The sequence below is a fragment of the Leptopilina boulardi genome, unplaced genomic scaffold (genome assembly GCF_019393585.1).
Source record: "Leptopilina boulardi isolate dan_hultmark-lab unplaced genomic scaffold, ZJU_Lbou_2.1 LbouV2_316, whole genome shotgun sequence".
NCBI classification, from domain to species: Eukaryota; Metazoa; Arthropoda; class Insecta; order Hymenoptera; family Figitidae; genus Leptopilina; species Leptopilina boulardi.
Genome location: NW_026137881.1, coordinates 2,761,190 through 2,777,313, shown reverse-complemented (window position 1 = coordinate 2,777,313; position 16,124 = coordinate 2,761,190). Strand labels below are relative to the sequence as shown.

Below are 16,124 nucleotides of genomic sequence, written 5' to 3'. Positions count from 1 at the left end.
ATAATTTAATTAATCGAAAAGAAACAACACTTGCGTAGCTTAATTCAGTAAAAAGGAATTTAACAAAAAAAATTTTATGGGAAAAAAATGATTTTTTTTTTAATAGTTTAAGAAAATAAAGAGGATTTTTTTCAGAAATGAAAGGTCGAAAAATTTGAAACACTTTTTGAAGTTGAAACCTCTATTTATATTAAATTCTTTTAATAATAGTTACAATGATTTATTTACAAATCATGGCCTCTGAGTGATTGGAAAAAAATAACAATATCCACTTTTTTTTGTCTCTATATATAAAATTTTCATACATTTTTTTTTTTTTTTATATTATACATAATCTTCCATTTTCGCGAGTTTAATATATAATTTTTCTATTTTATAAAAACACAATAAATGGAAGTTTATTGTGCACTTTAAATTCTAAATGAAGACAAAAATCTCTTTCGTTAAATATTAAAAAAAAAAGTAATTACATAAATATTAGTTGGAAAAAAGATCAAAAATCGTTATTCAGATTAGCAAATCTAATTAGAAATCTTAAATGTAAAATAATTTATTAATTCTTAATTATTATGCATTTTAGAATATTAAAAGTAAATTTTAATTAACACATAATTTAATTTGTAATAGCATAATTTAATTTAATTTTTGTAAAAGTTAGGTAATTCTAATTTTTCAAAGATGTAAAGAAATTTTGCTGAGAAGTTTGTCTTACTTTCATAATTCTTTTTTTTTTTATTGGTCACAATGATCGTTGTAAATTGAAATTTCCTTTTAAATACGATCATCAAAGTAAACAGTGATTTTTGTTCTTTGAGCCGAAAAGTTTGTTAGAGATTTTTTTTTTTTTTCTTTCACGAGTTTCTTTTTTCTTCGCCAGCCGCATGGAAATGAATGGAAGCGGAATTGATGCAAAATCGTTTCCTCGTTGGTTTTGGTCCATCATTGAAAACATGTCCAAGATGTGATCCACATTTCGAGCAATTGACTTCAGTCCGCACCATATCTGGATTTGCGATCAGCAGTAGTAGATTTCCGCCGACTGAGAGTCGGATTTTGCATTTTCGGAGTTCAAGTGTGATGGTAGTAGTGTTGGAGCAGGAGGACAAAGGAAATAATAATAGAGTGTGATTATTCAGAGACAAACATCTCTTTTTTTTCGCTACTTTTTTAATCGACTGCTGCATTATTATTTTTTTTTCTCTTTCTCTTCAATATTTATATTTTGATAAAAGACACGAATATTGGTAAAAGCAGCACATGCTTATTTTCTTTTTTTTTAAAAAAAAAAAGGATACAAAAATTCTAATCGAATTTTTTGAATTAAAATTTTTGTTTTTATCATTCAAAAAAAAAATTTATTTTATTTTTAATTATTCTGTAAATCATTTTAATTTAATTTTTTCAATAATTATTAGAAACAAATAAATGCATTAAAAAATTGTAAACGAACAAATATATAAATGTGATTTTCAAAAGTGCACTAAAGAAATTGTTTTTGAAAAATAATTACTATAAAAGCTATTTTTTTAAAAAATACTCAATTATTTCCGATCATTCTAAATATTCAAATTTTTGATAAAAATTACAATAATTGTAAAATAATTACGTGCATCATACAAAAAAAATGGTCTCAAGCATTATTTGCAGTTTGATTTTCAAATCACTTTATTTTTCTAAATTTCCAATATTCTTGCTTCTATCATTTAATTTTAACATCGACGTTATTAATTCTAGATTTTTGAAAAATCAGTTTTTACAGAAAAAAGTACAATTTTCCAGTAGTAATATATGTGAAAATTTTCCTTCACAAAAAATGGCTAAAAACTAAAAAGCTTATTAATGAAAATAAATTTTTTTTTCCAAATAAGACCAAAAAAAAAAAAAAAATACATCCTCAAAATCTTGATCTAATTCTACAAATATCGTACATTTTTTTTTCATGAAAAATAAATTACATAAAATTTTTCTCATACAAAAATAAAAAGAAATCATTGAATTATATGCAATAATAAATATTTTTCAATCAATAAAAAAATCTTGTACTTTTTATCCATCAATTTTTGAGAGTAAAAAATTATTTCTTTTAATAATTAAAATCCGAAATATTAAAAAAATTAAATATAAATTAATAATATATTTGTTGCAATTATGTAACTTTTGTCAAATAATAACATAATTAATCAATAATTTTCAAAAATGTTAATATTTATCATATTTCTTTTTTTTCACCAATAAATTGTACAGAAAATTCAAACATTGAAAGCGTTTAAAACATTTTAGTCAACTATAAAAGTTTAGAAATTACACGCAAATAAAAACATTAAAATTAAAAAATAGTCATTAAAAAAAAAAGAAAATTAAAAAATTAATATATCAGCAAAATAAAAAAGTACTGATGCAATTAAAAAGTTTTAAAGCGATTATTAAAAAAAAAAGAAGATCGAAATTAAAAATAAATAATATTGTTTTATTACAAACTTAAAAATAATTATAATTATTCTTTAGCGAATTATTAATTTGTAATTAGAAAATAATTTAATTTTTTAATAATCATAATAATAATTATATTATTATTATTATTATTATTATTATTATGATTTTTAAATTAAAAATTTAACATTTACAAATATTAAATTTTGTAACATCATGTGCGAAAAAAAATACTAAACCGAAACAAAAAATAAAGACGTAGAATCATTTTCTAATTAATGGACAAATTGCTTTTAAAAATAATCGTGACACACATAATAAGAGGCGTGTCACAATTATAGTGAGAGAATAAAAGCGTGAACTTAAAAGGACAAGATTCATTTTATTGAGATCAATCTCAGTATCAAGTTTGATGAACGAAGAATATAATAATTATAATAAATTAACAATTGCTTTCGATATAAGATATAGCGAGGCATGTTAAATGTGTGTTATTTTTTCTATACACATATATGTATACAGAAAGGTTTTATTTTTAAATGTACAGCGCCGTTTTTTTTTTTTTTTTTTTAGTTTAACATTTAAAAAAAAAAGAAATGATGTAAGTCTATCACAATCACACTCTAAGCTCCGACATGCGGGATAAAGATGTATTTTTGGAAATATTGGATAATATGATCTGCATTCTTCGAGCCACAATTCAATAATAATAATTATAGCAATTTTTAACTGAATTATTATTTTTCAAAGCATAAAACATGCCTATAAAATAACTAATTTTTTTTTTCAAATATTCTCAACTATTACAAAAATAAAAACAAAAGCTTTAGCATAAGCGGTGATTATTTAAATTTTATATTTAGCGGCAAATTAAAAAAATATATTTTTCAGAGTAAAAAGTAATAATAAAAAACAACTGTTAATAAATAGCTAAAATTAAAATAATAAATTGATAGTAAAAAAGCTAAAAATGAAATAAAAAATCAAATAGAAACAAACAGATTTACTGAAAGCATTGAAAAAAAAAACAATAAAAGAAATTGTCTGTTCAATTATTGGAATAAAAAAATATGTTTTTGTAATTAAAAATTGTTTTCATTGACGGCCGAAGAAATACTAAAGGTAAAATGAAAATTGGAAATTCTTTTTTTTTCTAGGACGGAATGGGCGCTTCTACATAATAAGCAGGTGTATAAAAATCTAAACTATGTTAAAAATAAAAAAACAACTAAAAAACGAGACGATTTTTTCTAAATCTAAAAAAGCTATACCTGCATATTATTTGTTTTAGAAAATAATAATTATGACATTTACAAATTAAACGATAACTAAAATATAAAAATCTTATACAACTACAAATAATGAACATTCCAATGATAAACGTTAAATCACGTAAATATAAAATAAAAAGCTGCGACAATTTTACAAAAAAAAAATTATACATCACTGATGAATTTTTAGTTAAAATCGAAAAAACATTCAATGAACGACCATTTTATTTACATATTTATTTATAGAAAAAACTTTTTCATTTGAAAATATTAAACTAGATTTAAAAAATTGAAATTTAAAAGTAAAAATTTCTAAAAAGAACAAAAAAAAAAAACAATTCGAAAAAAATTCTTTTTAAAAAATTCACCTCGATAATTACTTACAAAAATTGTTAAATAATTCTTTCTTTGAATTTTTTAAAAGAAGTTCTCTCAACTTTTTTTTTAAATTTAAAAAAAAAACCCTAAAAGAAAAGATAGAGAAAATTTTCCACTAGTTTTTATTTACTAAAATCTAGAAATCGAAATATATAGTTTTTTTTATCATAATATAAAAATATGATTTTATAAACATATAAAAATTCACGAAACTAAAAATCCATCAGTATAAATTTACTTCGCAATTTATTCTAACTAGTGTTTAAAGTATATATGTATTTTTTTTCTTTAAATGAAAAAAAATTAAAACATACCATGTGAAGTATCTTTAGTCAATTTAACTCTCCCCTGATCTAAAACTTCATTAAAAGCAGGCCAACCACATCCGCTGTCATATTTTGTTTCGGAAGAAAATAATTCTTGATCACACACCACACAAGTGTAGGTACCCTTGTCATAGACTTTATTGTAACATCCGGTGAACGGTCTATAATAAAAAAATATTATTATAAATTTTAATTTAAAGAAAAGAAATTTAAAAAAAAGCTAAAAAAATTTTTGCTATGCAAAATCTTTTCTTTTTTTTTAAATAACTTGGCCCTGATCCACACAAGTGAGGATGGAGATGCACTTGAATTAGTTATTTTTAGTTGCGATGTCACCGAAAACCTTTTCGAGGTTTACCAACAAATGTTCTGAAAATACCAAAAAAAAAAAAAAAAAAAAAAACAAAAGAAAACAAATTTCCAAGCAAAACAAAAAATCTAATATTAATAAAAAATTTTCTTCTTTTAACCGCAATGCGCTAAAGAATAAAATGAAAATCTTCCTTTTTAGAATAAATTATCATAAAATTGAAAAATGCTTCAAGAATAATTTTCTTATTGGCCCAAGTCCAACGATAAGAAAATATTTTGTAACATAATGTCTCTTAGAAAACTATTAATAGAATTATACTATTTTGTAATTTCTTGAAAATCAAATGTAGTAAAAATTATTTTCAAAATAGGTAAATTTTAAATATTCACGAAAATTACTTAATATATTTATCTTATTTAATGTTAGTTTATAATTTCAATTTTAATATAAAAATATAATCTGTAAGATTTTATTTCTCATTACAATTGTTATTTATTTTGAAATTATTGTTATAATATTGAAATATATATTTATAAAAAAAAAACGATAAAATACAAAATGTACTAAAAATAAAACGAAATAAAAATCTAACCTCAATTTCCATAATTAAAATTACGATTTTTATTAAAATTTCAAAAAAAAAATATACCTTTCTGTGCCTTTTTCTTGTGTCACGTGCCATTGTAATGGTGTCAATCGTTTTCTTAATTCTTCTTTATCGATTTCAGTCGTCATTTTCCTTAGTGTTTCTATATATATATATAGAATGTAATTGAAAATTAATGTAAAAAATAATAATAACCTATATTCTAATTGGAATATTTATAAAGAAGCATTAAATTGATAAAATATTCAATAAGCAAAATCTTATAATACTGCAAGTTTACAGCTGGACTGTTTAGCACGAACTGATCTAATTTTCGAATACGATCCACCTACAACCTAATATTTCAAGGACAATTATTGATACGTGATGTAATGACACAAAGAATTTATTTTCTTACTTTTTTTGTTGTTGAAATAATGCAAATTCTATGATTCGATGTTTTAATAATAATTAACGAAATATGAGAATCAATTTTTCTAAAATATTAAAAAAAATTTATATTCCTCTCATCCTCTATCGGTAAAGTCACTGGAAAACCAGAAATCGCTGAAATAATTTGCCATTCATTACAACGGTTATTTTTATTAAGTTTGTTATGCTTTTTTGCGATTTTTTTTCCAATCAATTAATATTTTATAAAATTTATATTTTAACATTTTTAATCATGAAACAATTCGAGAACGAGGAATAACAAAAAAAAAAAAAACATTTTCATGAATTGTTACTTTGAAATTTAATTTAAACAAAATATTTTTTATTCTTAATACAAATAAAATAAACAATTGATAAACATCAACTTTTGTCAATTTAATAAATTTGTTAAATACCCTTTCCTTCAAAATGTCGATTGTTGAAATATTGACAAGTTTTTGTTTACATTCTATTTATTGAATTATTATGTAAGATTCACTTACCTTTTTGACAAATCACACCCGCTGGAATTCGAATTAATAGATTTGAAGTATTTGAGATTCGATATTTAAGCACATTTCTCGAAAAAATAGGAAAAATAGAGACCATTCCCCTTTTTTTTTGACGTTTCAACGATTGACACCCTAACCTCGAAACAAGACACTTCACTTTTCTTATGTGTTGTTCATACTGCTAGGACAAATTGCAATTATGCAAGCAAATAATCCTATCCTATTGGTCGAAAATAGCGCGCGTTTATTTGAAATAATAAAATTTCGAAAACAAAAATTTCTTTCTTTCTTTTTTTCTTTCTTTTGCTTTAATGGCCTCTGGTCCCAAAACAAAAATTTCAAAATCAGGGGTGTAGTAAACCAATAAGCGGCACGCTTTAATTTCGCCTAATTGGTTTAAACAGCGCGGGTATATTTAAATTCTTTTAATTTTCGATACTAATTAAAAAAAAAATTTTAAATAGTTTTTCATTAAATAAATTGTTTTTCACCGAATTATTATTATTACTATCAATTATTAATAATTATTAATAATATTAATAATAATAATAATACTAACAATAATAATTTATTTTTTATAATATTATATAATTATTATATAAATAATTCAGTAAAATAATGTTAATACAAATATTAATTGTTAACATTAAGATTTAAATCTAATTTTGTAGAAAAAAATTCTCTAAATATTTGGCAAATTTTGCAATTTCTACAATCATAACCTCAATAATAGGAAATTTTCTATTTAATATATATATGGGTAAATGCAAATTTTCTATGCGCCCATATATGACGTCCTGAATATAATTCAGATATGAAAATATGAATGTTTAAAATATAAATAGAAAGACCTTGTAAAAAAAAAATAATCAACCTTTATGCGCGTTGACAAGAACAACATCGCAGAGAACCGATATTTTGAGCGTTGTGGCCCTTTTAAGTTTAAAAAGTATTTTCATTTCACGATGATGACCACCTTCGATATTCATTTTCACTTTATGACGTCAATCTTGATTTAAACATCCTCCACATTAAAGTGAAAACATATACGTATATAAACACGCGCATAAAATTAATATACATAACCCTTTCCCTCAAAACGCGCGGTAACACGTCACGTGGCCCTGACATCGCAGACAAAAAACACCTTCCAAAAATTTTTTATGTTAAATTTAACATAAACTGTTAAATTTCAGACAATTATTTTTTTCATTTACATTTAACCCGATTCTTGTCATTGGTTAAGAGACAGATTTACGGTTTTTTTTTTGTTATTATTATAAAGTTTTGTATTTTTTTTTTCTTTGTCACGGCCATTCAGCGACCTGGAAATATCAAAATGGCGTATACGGAGTATCGTCATCATGTCATTTCTCCCTCCAGAAAAGTCTGCTCACATTCACCGAATGTCCGAATGTGACTGACAATAGCCGCTGGTTGCTTTAGTCTTTAGACTGGAGTCGAGAGAAAAAATCGTTTGCATTAATTATTAGGAACAAAAAAAAAAAAAAAAATGAAAACTACTTTGTATATTGAAATAGTGTAGAACATATTCGAAAATATATAATGTATCTTTCCTTTTATTCACAAAAAAGAAACGAAATTGTTGTATTTTTATAATATTTTTTATAACAAGGAAACAAAATAATCGCGACATATAGTGCGTTTCCTTCAATGCCACGGGAAGTCTTAAAAAAAACTTGAAATCTTCTGTAAACAAATCTATTTTTACAAGACAAAAACGTTAGTGTGCCTTACATTTTTTTTTTTTTATTTATTGAAAAATGGATATTTATTTCACTGGGAAAAAATTGACAACTATTTTTTTAAAATAAAAAATGGTAAGTTTCTTTTGTTTTGAATTTTATTGTTTGTAAAATATTTTACGATTTTTATAATAAAAACATGAAGGTATCGATTAATAATTGCAACTAAAAATTTTGCTAATAGAATAAAATATGTTTTCCCTTTTTTTTGTAACATAACCTCAATTTTTCAATATATAATATATTTCGGAGCTTTTAGAAATTCTCAGCATTCCTTTTAATCTTGTAAGCTCTAAATTTGAATACGAATATCTTTGGTGGATTCTGATTTTTAGAGATTTTTATATTTAGATTTTTTTAAGCTTTCTATTTTGTTTTTCTATGAATAAATCTAGAACTATTTTTTTAAAGTTGCTTTTAATTTAGAATTTTTTAACCGCACTTTAAAAAAAAAAAATATTTTAAATAGAGATTCTTTTTGAGGTATTTTTGGTAATAATAAAATTAATCAATTTTCGGTTTAACAAATATTAATTAATTCATATTAAAATTGGTTTTTAAATATTTTTTGTGAATATTAAATAATTATTAGATTATTAATAAAATATATCAGAAAAATAAAAAGTTAAATGTTATAATAGGCAAAAAAAAATTTATTATTTGTAAAAATATTTAAATATATTTTTATTATTTTTTTATTGATATATTATTTTTTGAATAACAAAAAATTGAATTTGTTTTAAAAAATAAAAATAAATATCTAGGTCACTCTAGTGATAATTAAAGTCGTTAAAATCTCGTTTATTTTGTTGAACTTTAATTTGTTATGAAAAGATTTTTGTGTTAAACTTGCATTTCAGAATATATATATAAAGAAAACATAACTCCGCTTTGTATTCTTCAACCTTGAATTCAAACTAACAGAGGATCAAGTATCTAACGAAACAATCACTTGTTAATTGGAGTACTATAAAAAAAATTAATTCCACGCTAGGAAAGAATTTTTTATTTTTAGTTTTATTATTATTATAAAATTGCTTTTATTTCATATATACACAATGTATTGAAAAAAGAAGACTCAATTAAAAATCAACAAAAGTAAATAATAAAAATAATAATAAAAAATTAAAAAAAAATTAAAATAAAAAAGCTATTTAAAATTAATTGCAAAAATTAAATAGTACATAAAATAAATTAAATATTACTTAATATTAAATAATTGATTGCATTATTTTAATTAAGACTGAATAATGAAAAATTTTATTAGTTATATTTTTTAAAATAAAAATCGCAACTCTACATTTATTAATAGCTTTATAAATATATTATCTATGGCATCATTTCCGAAATATTTCTCACTCTATTAGTTATGTCTGATGTCATTTTAAATTTTACGATAGCTTTTATTCTTTGATGAAACGCTTTCTTATCTTTGGCATTATAAATATAATTCTTTGTCAAATTTTTCCAATTTGTCGTCTTTTAAAATTCGCATTAGTAAAAATTTTTTAATTTACAACTGCTATTTGTAATTTTCAAGCAATTTATATTTGAAAATCTATTTTTACTATTAAACAAAATTAACATTAAAAAAAAACCGTATTCGAAAAGAGCAATAAATTATTTTTGAAAATTAGGGCAATAAAATTTCTATTTTATTGATCCATAAAATTTTTTTATTTCTATAAGTTAATGTGATTCACCTTCTAAATTATCTGCTTAAATTTAATATTAAATTAAATTTTATAATTTAATTAATTATTTAAATAAGTAGCAAAATTATAGTTTTATTCAAATTTATAAAATAATAATAATAAAAATAATAATAATAATTAAATTTAATCGAAAATATAAATATCTCTTTGTCTCTTAAACGCTGAGACAATAATGGTATTTAAAAGTTGCAATTTTTATAATCTTTTCCTTATCGCATGTATCTAATAATCCATATTAAGCACGCATTGCGTGCATTTTTCAAGCCCGTGTTGCTTACAGCAAAATACAAGAATTTAACACCATGACTAATCGTATAATTCATCACACACCGAATAAAAAAAAGAAATTGCAATTAAATCTGCACACATAAATTTTATTTTCAAAAGAAACAGAAACTAACAAACTTAACAATTTTTTTTTCCAGATTCCTAGTTGAGAAAAAAATCGCAAATGACGAAAATCAAGTAAAAATTTAGATAATCCATTTCAATGGAAAAGTGGAAAAGTAAAGGAAAAACAATTCAAAAAACAGATAGTCTTCTTCCACCAACACTTCGACAGCAACAACAACAACAACAAGACGTCGATTCTTCAACTATTGAAAAAAGAAAAGGAAAACGATGGACAATTGGTGGTTTTTTGAAAAGATTATCCCACCGTGATGGTGGTGATGCATCATCAAGTGGCGATGCATCAAGTAATCATAATACACCAGTTATTAGACGAAAAAAATCCAAAAATATATTAAAAAATAAATCTTCACGTCGTGCCATTTGTTCATCATTACAAACAAAAAAAGATTTTGATTTTCAATATAAAAGTGGTAAATCATTGGAAATAAATCCATTTATATTTCCAATTGTCGAATCATTAACAGTACCACAAGAATTTCTTTATTCACGTAGTAGTGATGGTTCACTAGATGGTTCAACAAAAAAAGTTCGTAAAGATAAAATAAAAGCAAGAGTCGAAGCTAAAAGAGATAAACTTTGCACAAATAGCAGTACCGATGATAGTTCAAATGAATCAAAACAACAAAATAATGGTTATAAATCAGATGTTTGTTTAAGACGACGAAGAAATGCAAGAGCTGAACGTCTTATGAAAAGTTTATGTCGTGAGGAGAATGTAAAAAAAAATGAACAATCAACATCAATAATTGATTATCAATTGAAAATTCAAGAAAATAAAAATCCCCTCGTTAAACAAACATTTCAATATTTTTCTGATTTTGATAGAAAAAATAATTATGAAAGAGAAAAAAATTCACGTCGTCGACAAACACAACAAATTTTTCCAGTCATTTCTAATAGCTGTGATGTAAACAATAAGAAATCAAAATCTCAAGAGAATTTATATTTTCAATTAAATTTTCCCAATGAAATTCAACAATCTCATGCGTCTTCCCTTGATAGTCATTATAAAAGTTCAAAAATTCAAAATCCTCCAAATAATTATAGAGAAAGTCCAATAAATTATAGAGAAAATTCAATAAATTCTAGAGAAAAGCCAATAAATTATAGAGAAAGTCCAATAAATTATAAAGAAAGTTCTTATTTAAATTATAGAGGAAATTCTAGAGAAAATCCAATGAATAAAGAAAATTCACTAAATTTTCAAGAATATTCCAATAATGATTATAGAGAAAATAATCAATACGACAATATGGGAATTTATTCAAGAATACGTTCACCATCACAAAAATCCGATAGTTCATATCGATCGGATTTAAGAACAAGATCATCTGCTTCCGAGAGTTTTCGAAAAATATTACCAGAAAATAATTATTATTCACCACGAGAATTTAATTCAGTGAATTGTCAATCAAATTTAGAAAATTTTACAAATATTTCGCAAAAACAAAATAAATATCAAATTAATGAAAATAGGGAAAAATTATCATCACCAAGAGAAAATAATTCTGATAGTAAAAGAAGTTCAAAAAATTTGGAAGAAGCACTCTGTGAATTGGAGGCAATTTACAATAGTTTACAATTGGGTGACGAGGATCTTTTAGAAAGAGCTGAGAAACGAGATATGGAAGAATACAGTAATAAAAAAATGGAAAATCATTATTTAGAGAAAAAAACATCGAAATTCGAACCAAATATTGTCAAAGATGACATGGCATTTAGAAGATTAAAATCATCGAATCGTCCCACATCCGATGGTCACGTGATGTTGTCAAATATAAGTTATCTTATAACATCGCCAATTGCATCGCGACGAAATATTCATTACATGGAATCAAAACAAAAACAACGCAACAAAGAGCCAGATATTAAATTTGACGATGTTGTTTTTCGAAATTTACATCATGCAAATAATTCATTAAAAGTCATTGAACCACAACCACCTTTTGGCATTCCTCTTGGACCAATAACCGGATCAACGGAAAGTGATTATCTTCATACAAAACCAACGAAAATTATAGCAAATTCCCGCTGTGAACCCGATATTGTAATGGATGATCTTGCTTTTAGAAATTTACGTAAAGACAAAAAAGATGTCGATAAGAAACCATCGAATTTTGTCACACGTAAAAAACGTGCCGTTCGCTCTCTATCGGCGAATCTCTATAGTCTCATCAATAAATCAGATAATGAGGAAATTGAATGGAATTTTGATAATGTAAATCTCGACATTAATGGCAATCAATCGGAAGAGGTGCAACAAATCAAGTCAAGAGGAATTTCACCACTTTGGAATGAGGAAAATTTAAATTCTCCAACAGAGAAAACAGAAAATAAAATTAATGATTTGAAAAAAATCGAAATTCAAAAGGTAAAATTAAATGATGATTCAGTTATTGATGAAAAACATGAAAAAAATTTCAAAACACCTAAACAAATTGAAAAAAATTCAATTCTAGAAAAAATTGACAATCAAAATAAAAATCAAGGTACAGTAAAAAAATCCTATCCGGAAATCAAATTCAGTGAAAAAAATTGTGAAAAAAGTGAAATTGACAATCAATCTTGTGATAAAATTCAAAATACTCTGAAACAAATGGAAACAATTATCGTCGAAAAAATGGAAAATCCTTTAGAAATTCAAGTAAAAAATTCCCAAAATCAGACAATTGAGGAAAAATCAAGAAAAGATCTGGGACCATTTACAGAGCATGAAATTTCAATATATCGACAACTTTGTCAGGAACTTGAGAATTTGGTCGATTCAACAAAATTAAATGATGTGCAATTGGAAAATTCCAATGAAATCCCAATAGTTTCAAAAAGAGAGACAAAAAATTTAGTTGATAATTTAACGAGCGATGAAATTGATGAAATTGGCAATGAAATAACGTGTTTACGTGAAAAATTGACAAATTTTGTAAATACCAAAGAAATTAATAACGATAATCAAATTATTAAGAATTCATCGATAAGTGAGAGGAGTGAAGAATCAAAAAATAAACAAGTCAATAATGATGATGATGATAATAAAATTGGTGAATCTAATTTATTGAAAGATGAAATGCCAGAATGTTCGAGAAATGTTTTTAATTTATCAAGGAATGCAACGTCGTCGAGCGAAGGTGAGAAACAGTGTAAAGAGGCTACTACTACTACTACTACTATTAGTAATGTGTGTAACGCTGAATTATTGTTACTAACTGTAAAATATGTTTGTTATGTTACTAATCAGATGAAAGCTCATTTCTTTTTATTGCTCGCATTTTTCTTTGTGCTATTAATCGCGATTACTACGATGTAAGCATGTGCAAAAATCTCAAAAAATTCGATTCAATCATTTCGTATGTGTGTCTGTGTGTTTCAATAGTGCAACATTTTTCGAATTTTCGAATGATTTTGAGTATTTGAATAATAATTTTCAGGTTTTCAACAATTTCAAATATTCGAATATTTATCAATTCTTATATATTTTTAAGTTCTCGATTATGAGTATATTTTTTGAATTCTCGAATAATTTCAAGTTTTTGAATATTTTTGAATTTTTGAATAATTTCAATTTTTCAAAATCACTGCGAGTACAATGATTTTTCAATGATTATTATGAGTAATCAGAATTTTAGAATTCTATAAAATAAATTCGAGATCTTGAATGTTTTTGAATTCTTGAATTGTTTCAAGTTTTTGAATACTTTCAAGTTCTTAAATGATTCGAGTAATTACAAATTTTCGAATAGTTTCAAATTTATTGAATTTTTCTTTGAGATCTGAATTGAATTATTTCAAGTTTTTGAATAGTTTCAAATTTTGAAAACAAAATTATTTTTGATTTTTATTCGTGAGTACACGAATATTTTTTTATTTTTAATATTTATTGAGTTTTTTAATGATTCGTAAATTCCAAATTTTTCGAATTTTTGAATAATTTCAGGTTCTTGAAACTTTCAAGTCCTTAATTGATTCGAGTAATTAAAAAATTTCGAATTTTTGAATAGTTTTTTTGAATTTTTTTAGATCTGAATTGAATAATTTCAAATTGTCGAATGAGTATAAGTTTCTGAATTATCGAATAATTAAAAGTTCTTGAATTTTTTTGGAATTCTTTAATATTTTTTAAGTTTTCAAATGATTCTTAATTTATTTACTCAATACTTTCAGGTTCTTAAATGATTCTAGTGATTAAAAAATTTCTAATTTTCAATTAGTTTCAATATCTTGAAATTTTTTTGAGATCTAAATTGAATAATTTCAAGTTCTTGAATGTTTTTGAGTTTTCGAAAAGTTTTAAGTTCTTGAATAAATTCAAGTTCTCGAGTTGTTGCATATTTTTGAATGTTTTCGAATTATTTTTAAATTCTCAAATAATTTTGCGTATAGAAATAATTTATTTCAATTTTCGAATAGTTTCAATTTCTTGAATATTTTTGAATGCACGAATAATTTTTAATTTTGGAATAGTTTGATGTTTTTGAATGATTCAGTACTCAAATTTTTCGAATTTCTTGAATGTTTTGAATTTGGAATTAAATAATTTTGAATTTTCGGATAATTATCAGTACCTAAAATTTTTGAATTCTCGAATATTTTTTTTTTCTTAAATAATAATTTCAAATTTTTGAATGTTTCTGAATTCACAAATAGTTTCAAGTTCCTCAATAATTCTGAGTGATTAAATAATTTAAATTTCTTGAATAGTTACAAGTTTTTGAATATTTTCGAATACTCAAATGGTTTTCAATTCTCAAATGATTTTGAGTTCCAAAAAAAATTTATTTAAGTTCTCGAATAGTTTTTTTTACTTATTTTTTTTAATATTTTTAAACTCTCAAATGGTTTAAAATTCTCAAACGATTTCGAATACACGAATAATTTTGGATTCCTAAATAATTTCTAGTACTTGAACTTTTTGGATTCGTCAATCAAGTTGATAATTTCAAAAAATTAAATTCTTTTCAAATTTTAATTTTGTACTTGAATTATTCCTGATTTTAGAATTGATTTAAAAACTACAGTAAATTTTTTAAACTCAAAAAATTAAATTCTTAAAATTTTCATATTCTTGAATTCACTCGAGAACTTAAAATTGTTCACAATTTTTTTTTTTTTTTTAGCTGAGAGAAAATTTAAGATTGACTCAAATTTTTTTTTTTTGAGCTTTTTGCACATCTCTACTGCGATGCCATGAAATCAGACTGTGTGTGATGTTTTACATATGTTATTTGATTGGAAATGTGCTGGCTTGCTACGAAACAAAAAAAAAAAAAAAAAAAAGAAAGAAAGAAAGAAAAGAAGAAAAATAGTTTATAGAATATTATTTTTCATAAATGTTCTTCATAATGAAGAATCCATTAAAGTGAAATTAATATTATATATGTATATACTAATGTCACAGGTGCGGACACTACTCTTACATGACGAGAAGCGTTGTTCTGAACGAGTATATTGTAAAACACTGTGTACATCGTCGAGTGATGATGATGAGTCATACGTCAGGTTAATTATTATTTAAAAAAAAAAAAAATTGTAAAACTCGAATGTACAATGGACTGTTAAAAAGAAACTGACTTGTTGTTATTAATTTTAATAAAGTTTAATCGTTAAAAATTTTCATATTGTATATATTTAATCATTAAATCTCATTTTCTAACATCAATAAATAAAAGATTTATGGAATTCCTGACGAAATTTTTGTATATTGATGCTCAATAATTTTTAATAAATAGGAACTGTTTCAAATCATTTTGAAATTTTTTTCCAAGCCAATTGGTTTTTATTCGAATCTTAATTTTAATCACTAAAATATTCTTTCCCAATCAATCCATGTCGTTCCGAAGCTAAATTTTAATATACTTTTGAATTCTGGTTTGTTATTCCGAATAACAGGATTTAAAAGAATTAAAATGCAACATCGGAATAAAATGAATTGATTTGAAAAGAATATTTTTTGAAGTTACATTATAAAATTTACACTGGAAAAAAAT

The 16,124-nt window shown here is 23.6% G+C and overlaps 3 protein-coding genes across 12 annotated transcripts in view; 1 reads left to right on the top strand and 2 right to left on the bottom strand.

The window, feature by feature from the left end:
* The window catches only part of LOC127283992 (putative ankyrin repeat protein RF_0381), a 316,254-nt gene that overhangs the window by 199,582 nt on the left and 100,548 nt on the right, over nt 1–16,124 (bottom strand). The gene's annotated exons all lie outside the window — the stretch shown is intronic.
* LOC127283999 (methionine-R-sulfoxide reductase B1) lies at nt 164–6,416 on the bottom strand. Of its 3 annotated transcripts, XM_051309246.1 has the most exons (5): nt 6,240–6,392; nt 5,723–5,871; nt 5,368–5,467; nt 4,394–4,566; nt 164–1,039 (listed from the first exon to the last, which is right to left on the bottom strand). In XM_051309246.1, the coding sequence occupies exons 3-5, from the start codon at nt 5,451–5,453 to the stop codon at nt 852–854; spliced, it is 447 nt and encodes a 148-aa protein (XP_051165203.1). In that variant the 5' UTR covers nt 5,454–5,467; nt 5,723–5,871; nt 6,240–6,392; the 3' UTR covers nt 164–851. The 3 variants fall into 3 exon arrangements, with proteins under 3 accessions (XP_051165203.1, XP_051165201.1, XP_051165202.1); XM_051309244.1 differs by lacking the exon at nt 5,723–5,871 and having other exon boundaries at nt 6,240–6,416; XM_051309245.1 differs by lacking the exon at nt 5,723–5,871 and having other exon boundaries at nt 164–1,003; nt 6,240–6,414.
* Nucleotides 7,644–15,751, top strand: LOC127283989 (metacaspase-2-like). Of its 2 annotated transcripts, XM_051309219.1 has the most exons (3): nt 7,645–8,089; nt 10,155–13,268; nt 15,536–15,751. In XM_051309219.1, exons 2-3 carry the CDS (start codon nt 10,220–10,222, stop codon nt 15,556–15,558), a joined length of 3,072 nt encoding a protein of 1,023 aa, XP_051165176.1. In that variant the 5' UTR covers nt 7,645–8,089; nt 10,155–10,219; the 3' UTR covers nt 15,559–15,751. The 2 variants fall into 2 exon arrangements, with proteins under 2 accessions (XP_051165175.1, XP_051165176.1); XM_051309218.1 differs by having other exon boundaries at nt 7,644–8,089; nt 10,155–15,751.

Coding starts and splice junctions, on each gene's coding strand:
- LOC127283999 (XM_051309244.1), bottom strand. CDS start 6,345: ATGGTCTCTATTTTTCCTATTTTTTCGAGAAATGTGCTTAAATATCGA. Junction 4,567..5,367: donor CAAGAAAAAGGCACAGAAAG/GTATATTTTTTT, acceptor TTTTTATTATAG/ACCGTTCACCGGATGTTACA. Junction 1,040..4,393: donor GACTAAAGATACTTCACATG/GTATGTTTTAAT, acceptor TCCGACTCTCAG/TCGGCGGAAATCTACTACTG.
- LOC127283989 (XM_051309218.1), top strand. CDS start 10,220: ATGGAAAAGTGGAAAAGTAAAGGAAAAACAATTCAAAAAACAGATAGT.